Source organism: Vicia villosa, linkage group LG3, assembly GCF_029867415.1.
Source record: "Vicia villosa cultivar HV-30 ecotype Madison, WI linkage group LG3, Vvil1.0, whole genome shotgun sequence".
NCBI lineage: Eukaryota > Viridiplantae > Streptophyta > Magnoliopsida > Fabales > Fabaceae > Vicia > Vicia villosa.
In genome coordinates this window covers 39,002,585-39,024,864 of record NC_081182.1, presented here as the reverse complement: position 1 = coordinate 39,024,864, position 22,280 = coordinate 39,002,585, and the positions used below count along the sequence as shown (strand labels likewise).

The window sequence follows — 22,280 nt, the reverse complement described above, 5'->3', positions numbered from 1 at the left end:
AATAAATGAATTGTTAAATGAGTGTAAAATTCTCTATAAAACTATCTCATCTCAAAAGAAGATAATATCTTTAGAAGAGAAGGTTAAGATAATTGAAGAAGAACATAAAGATGACAAAGAAAAAATAATTAGTGTTCAAGAAGATAATGTTGCATGCAAAAATTGTGAATCACTTTCCTTCCAAATTGTCCAATTAAAACGTGTTTTAGAAAGATATGAAAAAGGGCAAATTGGATTGGAAAATGTTCTTAGCACACAAAGATACTCCAATGATAAGAGCGGACTTGGTTTCTCTAAATTTGATAAACCAACATCCAACAAGACTATCTTTGTCAAAGCTAGTAACCAACCAATTCAAGAGAAAGTGATCAAGCCTAAAGTAATGCAACATTATCCTAAAAAGAAGAACTTTATTAAGAAGAAATCTTATCCTCCTAGATATAGAAGTAACTTTGAACCTACTTGTTTTTATTGTGGTATTATTGGTCACACACCCAATGCTTGTTATGTAAGGAACTTTAGTGTTCCTAGTGGACATTATGTATGGGTGAAGAAAGGAACTAACTATGATGGACCCAAAGCCATTTGGGTACCTAACAAAACTTAATTTGTTTTGTAGGTATGCTTGAAGACCACGTCAAACCTATGGTATCTAGATAGTGGTTGTTCAAAGCATATGACGGGTGACTTAAACCAATTTTCAGATCTAAGGTTAAAGGCTAAGGGTTTTGTCACTTATGGAGACAACAATAAGGGAAGAATTCTTGGCAAAGGCAAAGTTGGTGCACCACCTTTCACATCCATTGAAGATGTTCTTTATGTTGAAGGACTAAAGCATAATCTTCTAAGCATTAGCCAACTTTGTGACAAAGGCTTCAAGATCAAATTCACTAAGGAAGAATGTTTGATCATCGATGAAGTCACCAATGAGGTAAAACTCAAAGGTACAAGAATTAATAACATTTTTATGATTTCTTTAAATGATTTATCTTTGAAAGTAAAATGTCTTTTGGTAAACAATAATGAATCATGGTTATGGCATAAAAGAGCAGCCCATATTCATATGGATCATTTAAATAAATTAACCAAACATGATCTTGTTATTGGCCTACCGAAGATAAAGTTTGTCAAAGATAAATTATGTGATGCATGTCAAAAGGGAAAACAAACCAAATCATCTTTCAAACCAAAGAATGTGGTGACTACAACAAGACCACTTCAATTGTTGCATATGGATCTATTTGGTCCATCAAGGACAAGAAGCTTCGGAGGTAATGTATACGCTTTAGTTATTGTTGATGATTATTCTAGATATTCTTGGACTTTGTTTCTTGTGCAGAAAAGTGATGCTTTTAGAGCCTTTAAGAAGTATGCAAAACAAATCCAAAATGAAAAATCATTAAAGATTGTATCCATAAGAAGTGATCATGGTGGAGAGTTTCAAAATGCATCATTTGAAGAATTTTGTGAAGAACATGGTATCTCTCATAATTTTTCAGCACCAAGAACTCCACAACAAAATGGAGTAGTTGAAAGGAAAAATAGGTTTCTAGTGGAACTTGCAAGAACAATGCTTAGTGATGCAAATCTTCCTAAATATTTTTGGGCGGATGCGGTTAGTACGGCATGTTATGTTGGAAATCGAGTAATTATTAGACCTATCTTAAAGAAGACTCCATATGAACTCTTCAAAGGAAGAAAGCCAAACATTGCTCACTTTCACATTTTTGGATGCAAGTGCTTTGTTCTAAACAATGACAAAGACAATCTTGGTAAGTTTGATGAGAAATCCGACGAAGGTATATTTCTTGGTTATTCTCTTTCTAGTAAAGCATATAGAATTTATAATAAAAGAACTTTAACTATTGAAGAATCCATGCATGTATCTTTTGATGAGACTAACACTTCCAAAGAAGAAATAGTTGTTTGTGATGATGATGATCCTTTAGATTTACCCTCGGAAGAACTTTCAAATGATACAATTGTGAAGGCACCAGAAGTTCAACAAGAAAGTGTTCAACAAGAAAGTGTTCAACAAGAAAGTGTACAACAAGAATCAAACACCAATGATCTACCAAAAGAATTGAGAACTCATAGAGATCATCCTATTGATAAAGTTATTGGTGATATTAGTCAAGGAGTTGCAACAAGATTAAATCTCAAAGATGCTTGCTTACACATGGCTTTTGTTTCTCAAATTGAACCTTCCAAAGTTGATGAAGCCTTAGGAGACGATCAATGGATAAATGCAATGCAAGAAGAATTAAATCAATTCGAGAGAAATCAAGTTTGGGAACTTGTTCCTAGACCAAGTAATAAACATATCATAGGTACTCGATGGGTATTTAAGAACAAACTTGATGAGAATGGTATAATTGTTCGAAACAAAGCAAGATTGGTGGCCCAAGGTTACAATCAAGAAGAAGGAATCGACTTTGAAGAAACATTTGCTCCGGTTGCAAGGTTAGAAGCTATTCGTCTTTTACTTGCTTATGCATGTTCATTAAATTTTCAGCTTTATCAAATGGACGTCAAGAGCGCATTCTTGAATGGCTACATCAATGAAGAAGTCTATGTCAAACAACCCCCGGGATTTGAAGACTTCAAGAATCCTACACATGTCTTTAAGTTGAGAAAGGCTCTTTATGGCTTAAAGCAAGCACCAAGAGCATGGTATGATAGACTTAGCAATTTTTTGTGTGAAAAGGGTTTCGAAAAGGGTAAGGTTGATAAAACTTTGTTCATTAAGAAAATCAAGAGTAACACTTTATTGGTTCAAGTCTATGTTGATGATATCATTTTTGGATCGACTAACAAAGAAATGTGTGAGGAATTCTCATTGATGATGCAAGGAGAATTCGAGATGTCTATGATGGGAAAGATGAACTACTTTCTTGGACTACAAATTAAGCAACTCAAAGATGGAATCTTTATCAATCAATCCAAATATTGTAAAGAATTATTGAAGAAGTTTGATATGGATAATTGTAAAGCAATGAATACTCCAATGGGCTCCGGTACATATGTTGATCAAGATGAATCCGGTACTCCAATTGATATTACTAAGTATCGAGGTATGATTGGTTCTTTATTATATTTGACGGCAAGCCGTCCTGACATAATGTTTAGTGTTTGTCTTTGTGCTCGCTTTCAAGCAAATCCAAAGGAATCACATCTTATGGCGGTTAAAAGGATCATGAAGTATCTCAAAGGAACGACCAACGTTGGCTTATGGTATCCAAAAGGTAGTGTTTGCAATTTAATTGGTTATTCTGACGCGGATTATGCAGGATGTCAAACTGATCGTAAAAGCACAAGTGGTACTTGTCACATTCTTGGAAATGCATTAGTATCATGGGCTTGTAAAAAGCAAGCATGTGTTGCTCTTAGCACGGCCGAAGCGGAATACATAGCAGCGGGTAGTTGTTGTGCACAAATTCTTTGGCTTAAGCAACAACTTCGTGACTACGGACTTGATCTCGGATGCATTCCTCTTCGATGCGACAATACAAGTGCTATAAATATTACAAAGAATCCAGTCATGCATTCAAGAACCAAACACATAGACATTCGACATCATTTTCTTCGCGATCATGTGCTTAAAGGAGATGTTGAAGTCACTTTTGTAGATACTCAGAATCAATTTGCAGATATCTTCACCAAGCCTCTTCCAAAAGAACCTTTTTACAAAATTCGAAGAGAACTTGGAATTTTGGATGAAAAAGACACATAGATTTCTCACTTCATGTTTCTCCGTCAAAAATTTCTAAGGTGCACATGGTGTCTCATCTAATCTTCTTACAAATGATTTCACAATGTCTCTACTTCTACACCATTCTTTTAAGTGTTTTAGATGTTTAAAATACATAAAAATATGTGAAAATTATATTTTTCTATGAGTAAATCGATTTCATGTAGTGGTAAATCGATTTACTACTGTAACAGTAGCTTAGTGTTTTGTGTTTTTCATTTTTTGGCTTGGGGAAATTGATTTGACCCCTGAGGAAATCGATTTAATGCTGTACGTATGCCTCTGTTTTCATTTTTTGTCTTGGGGAAATCGATTTCACCCCATGGTAAATCGATTTGATGCTGTAAGTTTGCTTCTGTTTGCGTTTTTTGACTTGGGTAAATCGATTTCACCCCATGGTAAATCGATTTCTTGCTGTATATTTTCAGATTTTTTTATGTTTGCTTCTTAAATGTTGGTCCAATAACATTGTCACACCTCTTCTCTCTCCCTCATAAAAGCAAAAAATGTGTCTCTCATCTCCCATAACCCTAGCAGCCGAAAATTGGTGAGTGGGTGCTCTCCAAAAACCCAAAATTTCCTCTTCTCCAAAACACTCTCAAACTCCATTAAACCTCATTCTCATCTTCAACAAACTTTCATCCATGTCTTCAAGAGTAAAGAGGAAAGCTTCAGCCACTGAGAAAGGGAAGAACAAAGCTTCATCTTCTTCCATAGATACTCCAAACATCTTCCATGACCATCCCTCAAAGGAATTAGAAAGGTACCAAAAGTTTTATCAATCAAAAATTGTTCAAACTCCAAAATATGGTGCACTCTCTACTTTTCCTACTCAATGTTTTAGTTTTCAAGAAACATTAAATTCATTAGGTTTGGGTCCTCTTATTGCATCCTCTGGACCATATTATCCGGATTTAGTTAGAATGTTCTATTGTAATATGCGTTCGGATAATAATAAGTTTGTTACAAATGTAAGAGGGAAAAACATAGTTTTGCATCCTAAGAAACTTGGTAGAATTTTGGATATCCCTTATGTTGGTAGCTCTCTATATGATCCGGATATTGAAGAGTGGCAAGGATATCATAAGAGAGAATTTTATTTTGGCTTAAGTAGGATAACGGAAGAAGAATATAATGCTAAAAGGGTTGAAACTTCAAAAGATTTTTGGAGTGCTGGAAATTTTGCTATTAATGATAGATTGCTTCATTATGCTTTGGTCTATATCTTGCTACCTCGAAATGGCAATCATTGCAACATTACCGATATGGAAATGCAAGTATTATATGCAATCAAGAATGGTATCTCTCTCAATTGGTCTAGCCTCATTTTACACCATATGTTGTGTCACACTCAAAAAATTAAGTCTCTTCCATATGCTTGGTTCATAACTCGTATTTTGGAACATTTTGGGGTTTCTTTTGATGATGTTGGTTATCATCTTATGGATACTAGAAGTCATAAGTTCTCTATTAAAAGTGTGGATAAGAGGATGGGTGTTCTTTATGATCCGGAAACACAAACAATTTCATATCTTAATAATGAAGGAAATCAAGCTAATGTTCAAGAAGATATTGGTCATGAAGAAGCCCAAGACAATATTGGTGATGAAGAAGTTCCTCCTCATGCTCAAGATGGTCCAAGTAATCAAGAGGTGATAAATTTTATGACTCAACAATTTGCAACACTCAACACCTCAATCAACAACCAATGGAACTCTATCAATGAATCCACCACAACCCGGATCAATGATTTTCGCTATGATGTGAATCAACAATTCTCTTACCTTTACTCTCATCTTCACATTCCACCATATGATCCAAATAACCCGGCTGTCCCTACTCCACTAGCTCCACCTATTCAAACTCAATTTCCCTACCAAGGACCAAACTACTTCAACAACAACAACACCAACAATGAGATGGACCAATCTTGATATGTTGTTCTTGTTTGTTCTTTTAGTATTATGTCACTCTATGTTTCTTATATTATTTATTTATGTTTCATGTTAAACTTCTTAAATTTTTATGTGGTTTGTAAGGTCTTTGTTACCATAACTTTATTATCTTGTTTGTTCTACTTGTTTGAATGCATGTGTTTGTTATGATGAATGATGTTCTATTTGCCACTATTACTATCTTTCACCCATCTTTCCCTTCTTTTTGATAATGACAAAGGGGGAGAAAGGTGTTATACTTGTTTGTATGTTTATAAATTTCCTAAGGTACAAATGATACAAATTTCTCCAAGTAGCACAAGTACACACTAAGGGGGAGCTATATATCTTAGGGGGAGAAATTATTTCAAGAAATGTCAAAACATCAAGAGGATTATTTGTCATCATCAAAAAGGGGGAGAATGTGAAGTCAAGATTAAATAAAGAACTTTGTTTTTTGATGAAGACAAATCTCTAAATAACAAGAAGGCAAAGATGAGTTGTTAAAATATCAATGATCAAGGCATTGGAATCAAGCTTGCACTTCAAGAAGGTATAATGACTATAATTACATTCTCTAAAAGTCTTAGATGCTCAAAAAATCAACCAACCATTGCATAGACCATCCATGATAATAGCAAACATTTGCAAAATCTTTTATTCAAGTTTTACACTGGGTAAATCGATTTACTATAACATGAAATCGATTTGCCACTGTTTTAAAACTTTTCCAGAAGCAAAAATTCCCTTTTTGCACTATGGAAATCGATTTACCTAAAGAGGAAATCGATTTCCCACTGAGTGTTTTTGAAATTTTGTTAACGTTACATGCATGAAATCGATTTCATGCTAAGGGAAATCGATTTCCCCTGTACGTTTTTTGAAAAACAGCAGCATTTCATAGCACCTTTCCACACACCTTTTCATGGAAACATTTCCTTGAATCTTGGCAATTGTTCATGAATTATCTACAGAAACTTATGATATTTCAAGGGGTGTTATGAACATCTATATATACTCAAAATTTCAAATTCATTCTTCACCTCTTCCAATCAAAAAAACTCTTAGAAATTTTCAGAAATTCACATTATTTTTCTTCAATCTTTTTCAAGATATTTTCTACACACTTTCATATCATCCAAACTAGAAAATATTTTGAGCAATCTATTACTTTAAAGAATTGTGAATTATTATCATTGGAAGGGAAGATCAATCAAGTGATTGATACATTGTTCTATTATTCAAACTCTTATACAAAATCAAATACTTGTTGTATTCTTGTTATCCAGGATTGTTGGAAACAAGTTAGACACTTTGAGAGGATTGTTCTCATAAGTGGTCTTAGTGAAAAATCCAAGAGGATTGTTCTTGGTCCAAGAGGATTGTTCTTGGTGTTTTGGTTAGGCTTGTACAAGATACCAATTATATTGAAATCTCTTACTGCGTAAGGGGACTGGAGTACTCTCGGTTTGTGAGGGGAACCAGGATATATCCTTGTGTCATTTATTTTTCTGCACTTTACATCTTTTAGTAACATCACCATAAACCAGAAAAATAATCACTTTACACCATAAAACCGAAAAAGTTATAAAGTACCTAATTCACCCCCCCTCTTAGGCATATCTGATACTTACAATAACTCTATATCAAATGGATGTAAAAAGTGCATTTCTAAATGGCTACATTGATGAAGAGGTTTATGTGCACCAACCCCCTGGTTTTTAAGATTCAAAACATCTAGACTTTGTTTACAAACTCAAGAAATCTCTATATGGTATAAAACAAGCTCTTAGAGCTTCGTATGAAAGACTCAGCAGTTTCCTTTTAGAAAATGGCTTTACCAGAGGGAAGGTGGACACTACCTTATTCTGTAAGTCATTTAAAAATGATATTCTGATTTGTCAAATTTATGTTGATGATATTATCTTTGGATCTAGTAAAGTCTCTTTGGGCAAAGAATTTGTTAAGTATATGCAGGCAGAATTTGAAATGAGCATGATAGGCGAACTCAAGTTCTTTCTAGGAATTCAAATTAATCAAACCTCAGAAAGAACCTACATACATTAAACTAAGTATGTTAAAGAACTTCTGAAGAAATTTGATATGTCTGAAAGTAAACCATCAAAAACCCCCTATGCATCCTAAATGTATCCTTGAAAAAGAAGATGTAAGTAAGAAAATAGAGAAGAAGTTCTACAGAGGTATGATTGACTCTCTTTTATATTTAACTGCCTCACGACCAGATATTATCTACAGTGTTTGTTTATGTGCCAGATTCCAATCAGATCCTAAAGAATCTCACTTAACAGCAGTTGAGCAAATTTTCAAGTATCTGAAAGGTCCTACTAATCTTGGTTTATTGTATAGAAAATCCAAAGATTACAAATAAGTAGGTTACTACGATGCTGACTTTGCTGGGAACTGAATAGAAAGAAAAAGTACTTCTGGAAGCTGCTAGTTTCTGAGAGAAAACTTAATCTCATGGTCCAGCAAAAGACAATCTACTGTTGCTCTATCAACTGCTGAAGCTAAATACATAGCCGCAGCTGTGTGCAGTACTCAGATGCTCTGGATGAAGAATCAGCTTGAAGATTTTAATATATATGAGAGTAACATTCCTATCCTCTGTGATAATACTTCTGCTATTTGTCTTTCTAAGAACCCTATTTTACATTCCAGAGCTAAACATATAGAAATAAAACATCATTTCATTAGAGACTACACTCAGAAGGGGACCCTCTCTTTAAAATTTATCGATACTGACCATCAATGGACTGATATATTTACAAAACCCCTTGCTGAAGATAGGTTTAATTCCATTATGAAGAATATTAGTATGGAATTATGTCCAGAATGAAAGATAAAATCTACATATGCTTTGTCGGTTGTTGCCTCTTTTGTAAACTTCTGATCATTTACACTTATAAGCCAGAAGATCTGGATTTTCCTAAGCTTATTTCAGGCAGTTCACCATATCAAACAGTTGTCAACTCAAGTTACCAAATCCCTTCAGAGGCTGAACACGTGGTCAAAATATGAATGGTTGAGACAATTGAGTTGCTATATTGAGGCTCGAGTCACATCGGTAACTATTGCTTAAAATCTTTTATGCTTCCCCTAATATCACTAATCATTATGCTATTGCCCTTGCGTGTTTCCAATTTTTTCATCATTAATAGAACACATGTAAATCCTTACATTTATTGCATCAGATTTTATATCTCCTCCTTCCTTTTTCCTCATTCTCCCTTTCTATATATACTCGTATCCTTGTCAATCCTTAATTATTCCTTTAACCTAATCCTTTGCCGCTCCTTAATCTTTTCTTCTCCTCCATGGATTCCCAACCTGCTCTCACCATCATCAAAGAAAAATACTTATGGCTAGCTGTCATACCCCAAAATTTGCCCAACATATTCATTCATATTTCAATCCATCTGACTTTCAAATGCTCATTAACGCACAAGAAAGAAGCATGCAGTCTCTCTCCTAAACAACAGCCTCTGAATTAGGGTTTCTGATTTAATCAAGGAATTTGAACTTTTGATACCCCAAGTGGATTCCATGATCTCTCATATTAATCAAAGCGCCCTCATGCCAAGTTTCAATCCCTGATTCAAAAGATTACTCAGTCAACTACTCAAACGATCAATAATCGACTGGTTGACCTAAAAGTCAAACTATGGACAAACTACAGTCAAAACTTCTGATTTTTGGTCAACATCCTCATTATGAAGTATCATTCATCATTTGATCAAAGATTGATCATGATTCATCAAGAAAAGATCAGAAATCAATACATTCAAAGGTTTCTAAATTAGGGTTTCATAGGAGAAAGTCAACTGAACTTTGACCAGCCATAACTTCCACATGGAACATCAGAAATTTTCCATCCAAAGCTCAATTTGAAGGAAATAGAATTCTATACAACTTTGTCTCTCACATGCCAAGGCTACAAATGCTTCATTTAAGAGATACGAGCCAATACATTACAGGTCCTCCAAAAAGGTCAACGAAAACACCTTTTGGGTCAAAGCTCATAACTCGAGCATGGAATATTTAATAGAGATGAAACCAAAAGCATAATTTATAGGACATTCTAAGCTTTCTAAAAACTCCAAGAAATTGAAAAAATGTTGAAAAATGAGGAAATGGCAAGGTGCGCAAGTTCACTTATTTTCAAGAGGTGTACAAAGAGAAATATGGTCCAAAATGATTTTTCTTCTAAATGGGCTTGATTTCTTTTGGTCCTAATATCATCTTAAGCCCATCCACGACTATGGAATATATCTCTTACATTTTTATTATTTTTATTTATTTATTTATTATTTTATAGATTTTATCCATTAAAATCATAATTTAATTGAATAAAATTATAAAAATAATAGAATATTTGATTTGGCTTTAAAGTTGATTCAATTAAATACACCACATAATCATTCCAAAATCGTGGCAAGAGAGATTGGAAAGAGATGATCAAAATTTGAGCCAAAATAGAAAGAATCCATGCAAATTTCAATCAAAGTTCCAATCATTGATTTAAAAAGATTCAGCTCAATTTTCTTAACCTAATTAGGTCTCATATATATATATATATATATATCTAATTCGTTCAAGGCCAAGAGGAACAGAACCCCTGCCTCAAAAACGAGTTCCAACCTTCAAAAGTTCCAAAGAACTAGGGCAAGTCGTAATCTCCCTAAACAGCCATTCTACGAGACAAATTCTGATCCCATTCAACTCAGAAGGGGTTATAGAGTAAGTCTATATGAATTGTAGTACGTAACCATGCCTAGAACTTGCACTCATGATTCACATATTCATGCATTTGTTGTTAATTTCGTATCTCTAATATTGTTGCGTTATAATGATATCTAACCATATGTACAAGTTTCTGGTGATGTTTAGTGCAAGTTTGAACCATGGAAACAAGGATTGGAAGCCTAAACCACGAAGTACCATGGCTAGGGCATACGGCCTTCTCGTCGTCGAAGCTCACGATACAGGCCGTTTTAGGCCAAACTAACCTCACCAATGGATTCAGGAGGGGATTTTACATAGATCTGGGTCGTTCTTTGTTTTTGTTAAGGTTGTTTTTGTAGGTTTTTAGACTCGAAGGATTATTCGCAGGAAAAGTCGCATCTGAAGCCATGGGAGAATCCGCAGGAAATCTGGACCCAGATTTGTTGAAGATGATGAATAGTGACCGTGCACGCGTGTGTGTTCCTCAATTGCCGGTCAAAATTCTGCATACTCTCTCTCCAGGAATGATTGGCTGCGCATAGAGTTTGAGTGGTAAAAGTGGGAGTCCAATCATCTTGCGGACCTGGGTTCAAACCCTGGCCATGACATTTATTTTTAAATGTTTGATTCATATCCAGATCTGGTGCACACGCCTGCACGTACACATGATGCGCCTTACCATCTAGTCCGTTAGATCGGCTTGGTCCCATATCTGAGGCTCCAGAAAATGCTGCCTATGATACCCCCTCAAGACATGACCACACCTGATCTAAAGCTAAGTTTTTTAATATTTTATTTATTTTTAATTATATGAATGTCTTTTTATTGATTTCTTTTTTTTTATTTTCTATTATTATTATTATAACTTCTTTTTTAAATTAGTTTCTATATATAATTTTTATAATTATTTATATTTTAATCGAAAACTCGATTTTTTTTACCATAATAATTTAGTTATGGTTTTTAGTTAATAATTATTTTTGGGGTTGATAAAAATGTTTTATGCCTTAAACCCTGATTTTATCATGATGGCTAATCACTGTTATTGGTAGGTGTTATCCACTAACGCGCCTTATAAACCCTTTTGGTCACAATAAGTTTTCTTTTAAGGTTTATAGATCATTCATACACTGAAAATTATTTTCTTTTGTGCAAATTTTCAGGGTTATTTCAAGTTCTTCAGCCACGCGCTTCGCCCGACCAAAAGCTAAGTCTTCTAATTTTTTATATATTTATTTTTTTTATTTTTAATTACATAATTCCTCTTTTATTTATTACCAATGCCTTGTATTTGCCACAAAAAGTTTTCTACCTTTCTCTTCTTTATTTTTCAGGGTTAGCCAAGATCCTCCGACTACGCACCATCAGAGCTAAGTTTCCAATCCTTATTTTATTTTATATAAATATTATTTTACTTTTTGCCTTTTGCCCAAAATAGGGTTTGCCTCGAATAGTCAATACGCTCACCCTTATTTATTCTCCTCTTAATTTGTAGAGTTGATCAAGGGTTCGAGGAAGATCAAGGCTCAACATAATTATTCATCCCTCTTATTCTTTATTCTTTAATTTCCCCCATCCCTACAGGTGTTTATTGTAATAGCGTAGGACATTTATATTTCCGCCTTTAATTTCTGCTCATTTTTAACTGCGTGGTTAGTAATCTTAGGGAGTGCAAGCCTTTAACAGAAGTAGATAACTAATTACAAGATAAATATCTGAATTAACCACCTGATTGTGCCACACACGCACCTTTAGGGTAATCCCTCTGGTTGCCTTGTTGCCTTATACTGTTGCCTTATTGTTGCCGGTTGCCTCTAAACGTATTAATAGTCAAAGTCCCTCGATTCCGAGGATACCTAAAGCAATGTTGCCTGTCGCCTTCAGAGTTATTGAAACTCCCTCGATGTTGCCTTATAAGATGATTGTCCCAATTGCTAAGGTATCCTCGCATGATGCCTTAAATGACTATTATGTCCTTCCCTTAGACTACCTGCCTTCTTTATGGCAAGGGACAGTCTTGTGGCGAATGATAATTTCTCGATGACCCTTCAAACATCCAATTGAAAGACTTCCTGCCCTCTTATGGTATGGATAGACCCTTTCACCCGAAAGACTTAAAAGAACAAGAAAGACAAACTTAGGGTATGTAGTTCTTAATTGCTTGCTCACAATCAATTCAAAAATCGAAAGCTTTTCACACCTCCTATTTCAAAACAATTTCAAAACAAGGCTACGCTTATTTACAAGTTAAAGTTCTTATACAAAATTTCTATTCACACCCTACTTTTCAAGCGAACAAAGTGAGCTAAGCAATTAAGAGCCCATGGATAACCATGGATGCAAAGGGTGCCTTACACCTTCCCTTTGTATAACTTACCCCCCGAACTCAAAATCTTTAAAAGGTCTTTCCTGTTCTTTTAGCCTTTCCAATTGGATAAAATAAAAGTCGGTGGCGACTCTTGCTATCCGCACATTTCAAATAAAGTCAGTTCACCGTATTACACTAGCAAAAAGTCATGACCACTTCATGGCTTGCTTAGAAAAACAAAGATGGAATGGATATATTGCCATCCATCGTGGTCCTATCTTCACCAATCTGGTGAAAAAATTCTGGATTCGTGCTTCCATTAGCAATGACAACTTGGGCATCTCATCCATCATCCATGGCATTCCCTTTACCATCACCGAATCATCCATTGCTGAAACCATTGGCTGTCCTTCCAAACCAACTGCTGCATATCTCACCACTTTTGACTACTGGAATGCATTTGCCATTCCAAATGATTTGAGAAAAAAAACAGACGTGTTTTCAATGATCCATAATTTCTTTCTCCTTCTAAATAAGTCTTGTTTCGATTTGCTCTCTCCAACTTGAAGCCCTGAGGAAACTTTCATAGAATTTTGTCTTCTAGGGATCGTTATCTCATTCATCTTCTTGAAAAAGGATGCCCAGTGAACCTACCTGCCATTATCTTTAGTCATCTGAGGGAATCTCTCTTGGCCTTCGGAAGCATTCAGAACTTCCACATTCCTTATGGACGAATTTTATCTGCTCTGTTTGAATCTGCTGGAGTAGTCGATGTTCTACGAAACGCAAAATTTCCGGACCATGATGATGTTCTCCTTGTTGAGTGTTGTGAAGCTTTATCCTTTTAGTTGTAATTCCTCTTTTTTGTAATTTCCTTTTTTTGGCTTTGTTCCTTTGTAATTCTTTATTAATGAAGTTTTTTTTCTGCATTTTTTATTTTTGACAAAAAGGGGGAGAACGTAAAATATTTTGAATTCATAGCAGTTTACCTAGACTAATGCTTCAAACATTTCTATTTAATATGTTTGTTAAATAATTTATTAAGAACAAGAAACTTCTGGATTTATAAGCTTCATACGAACTTCTTTTAAGGACACAAAGTCAGGGAAGTATTCAAACTTAAAACTTCTGATTATTAAACTCAGGGTGAGTTTCTAACTTAGGGGGAGTTTCTGATATCTCTTATGTTAATTATTTATTCAAAATATATGAGTTTTTGTCATCATTAAAAAGGGGGGAGATTGTTAGAACAAAGTTTGGTTCTACATCTTTGAAATAGTTTTGAAAATAACAAACACATATTTCTAATAAGAACATGTATGCTCCCTAATCGATTATTTGTGTTTCAGAAGTTCTGAAGCAGAAGGTTGCATTGAGGGAAGATTATAAGAAGAAGAAAGTATGAACCTTAGTCTCTCAGAATCAGGAGGCTTCATCAAGAGAGAGGTTGACAAAAATAAGAAGATCTAATCTCCGAAGGAAGGTTATAAGAACAAGAAAATCTGATGACTTTGAAGGAAGTCCACAAAAACAAGAAGTAATTGTCACTTGATCTCCGTTCTAATAAGATCATGTTCGGAAAGTTACTACGACAAGCTCTCCAAGATCGAAGGAGTAAGGCTGTCAATTGCTCGAGTTTTGACTGTGATTTCTCAGAAGCAGAAGTTTTGATAAAACTCTGATAAGGAAAACGCTTCTTGCACCAAACGCTGACGTAATGCTTTGATACATTATCCTCTGATACTTAGTTCTGTTACAAGTCATTAAATTCAAGATCTTCTATTAACGGCTGGATCATCAATTCTACGGAAAGAATCTCTATCTTTGGAAAGATCTTAAATTATATTATTTCAACATTCCAAAGGTGAAAAGTGTATCTCTCAAACGGTTCAAAAGCTTCACTATATATTGAAGACACTACTGAAGTTAAAGATAACATACTCACGCACAAGCTATCAAAAATCTCTATTCATTCTCTTATTATTTTTGTGCATTGTTCAAAAGCATTGAGTATACATCAGAGTTGTGATACAACTTTTTAGAAGCATATTTGTAAACACATAAGATTTTATTTTGTTATATTGTTCCTTGAGAAACCGGGTTGTGGTTTACCTCAAGAAGACTTTGACGGTTGTCATTGTGAAAGCTGTTGTAATCAAGTTTGATTTATTGGATTAAGTCCTCGTAAGAGAGAGGCAAAATCACCTTGGCGGGTGGACTGTAGTAGTTTGAGTTCAAACGAATCAGGATAACCAAACGTATCTTAAATTTTTATTTTATCAAAAACCCAATCCAACCCCCCTTATTGTGTTTTTCGAACCTTCAGATAGAAATTCATAGATTTGTGAAAGTCTTAATATTAAGATGCAAATAGAATTTAAACTAACACATATCACATTTCGATTGTGTTTGTTTTGAAGTTTTTAGTTCTTCTTTACAATTAAAGGCTTAAATTTTATTAACAAGAGAATATATATATATATATATATATATATATATATATATATATATATATATATATATATATATATATATATATATATATATATATATATATATATATATATATATATATATATATATATATATATATATATATATATATATATGAGAAATGGAAAATGCAATGTGTTTATTGAAAATGATAGTATTCTAGAAGAGATTCATTACATATATAAATATAGATTATAAGAACTTATTATAACTAGATAATAACACAACTCATTATTCAATTCTCAATCAGGATTTCCTTATTTAATGTTGAAATTAAACGGCATAAAAGAATTATTTAATGAATAATACTAATTAATTTTTCAACATAAAAGTTCGGTTGATGTCTTCAGCAATTGCTTCAGCATCCTTTTTTACTCCAAACAAACCTTTTCTTGCAAGTCCAGCACAGTACAATCCATGATCTCCCTTCCAATGTTTTGGGAAAGGATTTTTAGGAAACCCTTTTTCATTAAGAGCATATTTATAATCCATAAAAAAAAAAAAATCAAGTAGTCTATAAATACAAAGAGTTTGAGAAAATAAAGAATAAAATTCAAAGAAGAAACAACAAAATTGTACCTTTAGCCATCCATTAGCTACACTTTTGTAACCGGTAGCAAAAATAATTGCAGCAAACTCTTTCTCCACATTGTTTTCAAAGATAATATTTTTCTTCACAATTTTCTTTATACCTGAAGGAACAACCTTTATAGCTCCTTCCTTGATTTTTTCAATGGTTCCAACATCAATAACGGCAGATTTTCCAGTAGTGTTTTTGAGATACAAAGGTCCTTCTTTAGGACGATAAATCTCGTATTTGGACAGATCGCCATATTTGAATTTTGCTTGGAGTGTAATGATTGTATCCACTATATAAACAGGAATATATTGCACCAAGCGCATCCCTAAACGAATCATGTCTCTGGTGAAGACATGAAGCTACACAAAAAAATTATTAAGCTATTAATATTATAACAACACATTTATTTTTCATTGAACTATTATTGGACCTAAGTTGCATGAAAAAAGTAAATAGAGAAATGTCTTTACCGGATTTCGAATAACAATGGAAGTGTTAGCACCCCAGTTATGGAGATCATATGCAATCTCCATTCCTGAGTTACCACACCCAACAACCAAAACATCTTTTGATTTATATTTTGAACCAGATTTGTAGTTCTTGGAGTGTACCACATCTCCTTCAAATTGTTCTAATCCAGACACATTAGGAATAAAACCTTCACTATTTTCACCAGAGGCAACCACAAGAAACTTTGCCCCATAAACTTCTAATGTACCTTCGATGGTGTTTTTTGCTTCAATAACCCATTTGTTTCTAACTTCATCATACTTAGCAGACTCAACGACACGATAATAACGAGGTTTTATGTCAAAATGATCGACATATTTATCTATGTATTGAAGAAATTGGTGTTTAGTTAGGTATGTTGGGCTAGAAGATGGATGTGGCATGAGGGGTAAAGAGCAAAACTCACTAGCTAAGTGGAGGTTTAAGCGATCATAAGCATTTTTTCTCCAAAGAGAAGCATTGCACTCCTCTTTTTCAAGTATGACGTGAGAAATGGAGTTTTGGCTTAGTAAAGCTGAAATTGCTAGGCCAGAAGGCCCACCACCAACAATTACAACAGTGAATTCTTGCATATTGTTGATAATAATCTAGGATCTAGGATCTAAGTATCTTCAATGTTTTTATTCAACTAGAACTTGTAGAATTTATAAGCACTGGTGGAAGGTTAAGAATATGTTTTGGCGCATCGGTACATGAATGTAAAAATAAAAAATTTGTTCATAATATTTTGGTTTGACCGTGTATTCAGATAATTACTATATGTTTTTTCTTTTCAAAACTTTCTATATGAAAAACGTGTATATTCATGTTTTTCTCTCTCTCAATGCAGTGTATTCTACATCTTAAAAATGGTATAAAATAAGGTGATAAGATTACAATGTTTATTCATCTAGATTTCTATACATGGTAAAATCATATTGAACATATTCAATGATTCCAGTGTTTTTTTTTTTTTTTACAGAATGATTCCAGTGTTTTAAAATCTGAATTAAACCGGTTAGACCGGAAATTGGTCCGACAATCCAACAACAGCATATGATCATATTTGTAATTATTCCGGTTCACTAATTTTTTTTTTTGTTGACAATATTCCAGTTCACTAATTAGATTAATGAAACGGTGAATTTCTTAAATTAAAAAATTGAATCGTTATATATATATATTTTTATATATTTTTAATTCATCCAAACAATATATTTTTGGGTGGAGTAAAAACAATAAAAAAATATTTGAAAGAAACACAAAAATATTTCTCCTCCCTTACTTAAAATTTTTTTAAAATATATATTGATGTATTTATATATCTTATATATTTTCTAGTCTTTTTAAAAAAAATTACAATCATATAATTACGTTAAGAAATTTATTTTATAAATATTTTTTATTTTTGATTTGTATAAATTAGAGTCATGTGGATTGACAAATAACTATCTGATCAATAATCCACTAATCCAATAATTTGATTAAATTTATGCTGGTTAGAATTTTAAAACACCGCATTATACTGAAAATATTTTGTGTGAAATATGTATTAAAAAAACAATACTATAAAAATAATATAAATTTTATTATTAATTTTAGTGTAATTTATCGTTTTTCATGTCAGTCAAAATTATATTTTAAAATTATTTAGACTGCATATTTTTTATTACTCTTAATTATGTTCTTTTTTTTTCCTTTTCAAATTATACATATTATTCAATTTATAAATTAAAATTTATTTACTCAAAGTATTCATGCAATGTTCTAATTATAGAGACTACTTACCGTTACTGCTAAAATTAAATTGATGGGAAATATATGTTGATATTATAACTGAAATAATTTCCAGTCACACTGACCAATTGATATTGTTTGAGTAAACTTGCATTAAAATATGATATACAATAGAGATATACATATTTGTAGTTGACTATAAGACTTTAAAATATGATATAAATTAAAGTCTCCTCAAATTTGACTGATTTTTATTTTTTGTTTTTCATAAGAGTTTTAAATCTCGAAAGCGATCGGGAATAGTATATAGAGATGAAGTGTTTGTTGTTTGAGGGTAGGAAGTTCTAAATAATGTGACAAAAGGGAGGTTTGTTTGATTGAACACCCTTGGTTTTAGAAAGGGATTGTTGTTTGAAAACACCCATTTCCAACTTTGACTTTTGTTGAATTTTTGACCTTTGATTGATTTTCTTGAATTTCTTTGATCAAATGACTTTAATAATCATATGTTGATGATTTTGATCCTCAAAAGTCCATAGTTGACCAAAATTCCAAAAAGTCAAAAGTGATTTCCAACAGTTGACTTTTTCCAAATGAACTGTAATCTTGGAGATTTCAAATGAACCAAGATCTTCTCTTTGAATGAATGATGTGAGTGAATTATATTGATTAATTGAAGACCCTTGAATCATGTTTTGAGTCATTGAGCTATGCCCTGATCAAAAGTCAACTCTCTAGGTGAATTAGGTCAAAGACCTTAATTGTGGACCAGATGAAACTGGAAGTTGTTGAACTGGAATTGAAGTACATCTTGCATTAGATATTGATGTAGGAATCATTTGAATATTTTTGGGATTTTCTGATCATGCTTTAAAGCTTTGTGAGTCTTCCCAAATGAAAGTCGTGATTGCAGTCCTTGATAGGCTCAAAAACCCTAATATGGTTACCTTGATGGACTTGAGGCTTTATGCCTTGAGATTGAAAATTATAGGTGGATGAATGAAACATCTTGAGTCATATGATGGAGTTAGGGATCATTTCCATCTTTGATTGATCCCTTACCTGAACTTCTTGACTTGCAACCCTAGTTTGAGTACTTGGTGAACAAGTGACTGCTTTGGGTATCGGCTTTGAGTAGATGGAGTAGTTGAAATGTGACATCTCAGGGGGGTAAAAAATTAGGGTATGACAGATGCCCCAATTTAAGTTTCTCCTGTCTGGATGGATGAAGATTGACATCTTGGTCTTTGCCGAATGGGAGAAACTTAAATACAAAAGAATTCCCAATTTTGGAGCTCTCTCATGAGATGTCGTAGTGACGATGATGTGATGCAAAATTTGGAAACTGCAAAGGATGTTGTAATGAAAGATGGCTGTATGGAAATGCAGAACATGCTTGCCCATCTCCTTTTGACTAAGTGGTCTTAATTAGGGAAAAAAGTAAATAAACCTCCCCTTGTTTCGGACTTCCAATCGCGAAAATGGTCTAAGTTATCTTTGACATAAACCTCCCCTTGTTTCGGATTTCCAAATCGCAAAACTAGTCTTTGTTATCTTTGAAATAAAATTCCACTTGTTTCGGATTTCCAAATCGTGAAACTAGTCTTAGTTTTCTTTGGTAGATTCTCAGATAAAGAGAAAATTTCCAAAGTTCTGATTCTTCATCAGACTTCCTGCCAGGATCTGCCGGGAGATGCCATCTGATGTCGCACAATTTTGAGGTGCTAATGTCTGAATTTGAAAGTGGACGAACTTTCTTCGGAAGAAAACTGCCATTCATCGACTAAATGGGGACTCTCGTTGAGAAAGCGGACGAACTGTTTTTCGGGAGAGAACTGCCATTTGTTTGATTGAATTTTTGAAAATGGACGAACTGTCTTCGGGAGAAAACTGTCATTCGTTGATTGAATTTTGAAATTGGACGAACTGTTTTTGGGAGAAAACTGCCTTTCGTGGACTTGGTGGGGAAGCTGAAGAACTGTTTTCGAAGGAAAACTTCCATTCATCGGCTTAGCTGTAAGTAGAAGAATTGTCTTCGAAGAAAACTCCCATTCATCGACTTAGTGTGAAAGTGGATGAACTATCTTCGAAGGAAAACTACCATTCATCAACTTTGTGGCCGGGATTCGCTGGGGAAGTCCTTGGGATGTAATAAGACTGTCATTTGTAGACCATGGCGGGGAATTTTATCTTGTAGAAACAGTTCCTGGTTAGGATTTCCATTTTGACTTGGATGGCTGTCGCGGGGAAAAATCGTATCTTTTTTTGGGATGAGACACCTGATGCCTTCTTTGGGCTCGAGTGCTCAAAAAAATGATTTTTCTTTTGTTTCGACCAAACTTTTTATTGTTTCCAAAGTAGGAAAAGAAAAAAAAGCTGCAATAACCTTAAAAGTGGGGGAGAGATCTTTGGGTAAGAGGGTTGGTTATACGAAGGGAAGGTATTAGCACCCAACGTATCTATAGTACTCTATAGGTTTCTTTGTTATGTTTTTATTCTATGTTATTGAGAGGTTCTGTTGTGAGATTGGTGGGAAACTAAGGTGTTTGTTTGATTATGCTCGCAAAGATCATCGCGATCCTCTGCATACATATCCCTTAGAGGGAATCAGAGCATCTGTAGCTCGGGTCTACGGGTGCTAAGGTTTGAGTGGTTTGAGGGAGAAGTTTTGCTCGCCAAGGATACGACCTTGTGCCTACGTATTATCAAAGGGATGTTGAGAAAGTCAGAGCAATCGTAGTTCCCACTTATGCTAGTGGAAGCAAAGGATAAGAGACAAATGTCATCTAAATGTTCGATGTATCTAATCTATATCATCACATACATCTGTTTGTTTTTGTTTGAAAATCTTTTCATTATAAGCCCTGGGCCATGCCACTTATGGTGCTTAGAATGATAAAGATGCTTTTTAGCCAGCCTTGTGGCAAAAACTTTCAATGAAGTCAGCCTTGTGACAAAAAGTTTTGATTAATCAGCCAGCCTTGTGGCAAAAGTTTCAATGAAGTCAGCCTTGTGACAAAAACTTTGATTAATCAGCCAGTATGGTGGCAAAAAGGTTTGATTGATTAGCCAGCCTTGTGGCAAAAAAGTTAAGTTGATTGATTGATTGATTGATTGTTTGTGATGATATAGAAGAGATACTCCTATCATAGAGATGATAAATGTCTAATCTCCTAGGGTATTTGATTTGGATATTGGGGATGCTTATAAGAAGCCCGTGGGTCCTTGTACGAAGCCCAAGAGGAGGCTATTCGAGGGTCCTTGCATTGTAAGCCCAAGAGGAGGCTATGGGAGGGACTACCGAGGGTCCTTGCATTGTAAGCCCAAGAGGAGGCTATGGGAGGGACACTCGTTTGTACAAAGCCCAAGGGGAGGCATGGTATAGTTGGTTTGAGCTCTTAGAGCGATTTCACCGGGAAACCATACTCTATGTCCTAACCTAAACTAGGGAGATTCTTTGCACGAAGCCCAATAGGAGGCTATGGGGAACCTAGTGTTGTACTAAGTTGAACAAGTATATATAACACAATCACAAATATGAACAAGTACAAACAAATATTGACAAGTACATGAACAAATATGAACAAGTATGAACAAGCACATATATATGACAAGGTGTGTGTATACAATGGAGTTTATGAAGGAAATATACCTGTAAGCATGATCCATTTGTAAACACGGGGGCTCGGGACTTATACTCGGGGAGAGACCCACTTGAGTTTATTCAAAAGCTATGTAAACAAGTATTTACAAAAGGGCTTGGGACTTATACCTACATGGAGGCCCATGGTATTTTTGGGAAGATTCAAAGAAAACCTTCATTTTTTGATTTGTTGTTCGAAGTTAAAAAAAACAAATTGAACGAGATATATGCAAAAAGGTGTATGTACAATGAAATACCTAATTTCATGCAAAGGAATGGGACTTATACCTATGTGGAGGCCCATGTTTTATTTTATAAAACATGGTTGATTGTTTTGTTAAAGAACGCGAGGTTTCGTCGTTTTGAAAACAGTTTGAAAGTTTTGTTTTGAAAGAAGTTTTCTGTTTAAAGAAAAATTGTACAAAGAAAAAAGGAATGGGTATGTACAAAAGGGGCTCGGGGCTTATACCTACATGGAGGCCCATGGTATTTTGAAAATCAATTGATCAATCCAAAAAGATTTAATCAATAGTTTCTTTTGAAAAGAAAACCAAAAAGAAATGGTTTATCGTTTTGAAAAACTGTGATCGTTTGTTTTAAAA

General features: G+C 34.0%; 1 protein-coding gene across 1 annotated transcript; it reads right to left on the bottom strand.

The window, feature by feature from the left end:
- Nucleotides 1–15,541: 15,541 nt before the first annotated feature.
- On the bottom strand, nt 15,542–16,891 carry LOC131655463 (probable indole-3-pyruvate monooxygenase YUCCA10). The gene is made up of 3 exons (XM_058925330.1): nt 16,280–16,891; nt 15,810–16,168; nt 15,542–15,719 (listed from the first exon to the last, which is right to left on the bottom strand). The coding sequence occupies exons 1-3, from the start codon at nt 16,889–16,891 to the stop codon at nt 15,542–15,544; spliced, it is 1,149 nt and encodes a 382-aa protein (XP_058781313.1).
- Between the last annotated feature and the right edge of the window lie 5,389 nt (nt 16,892–22,280).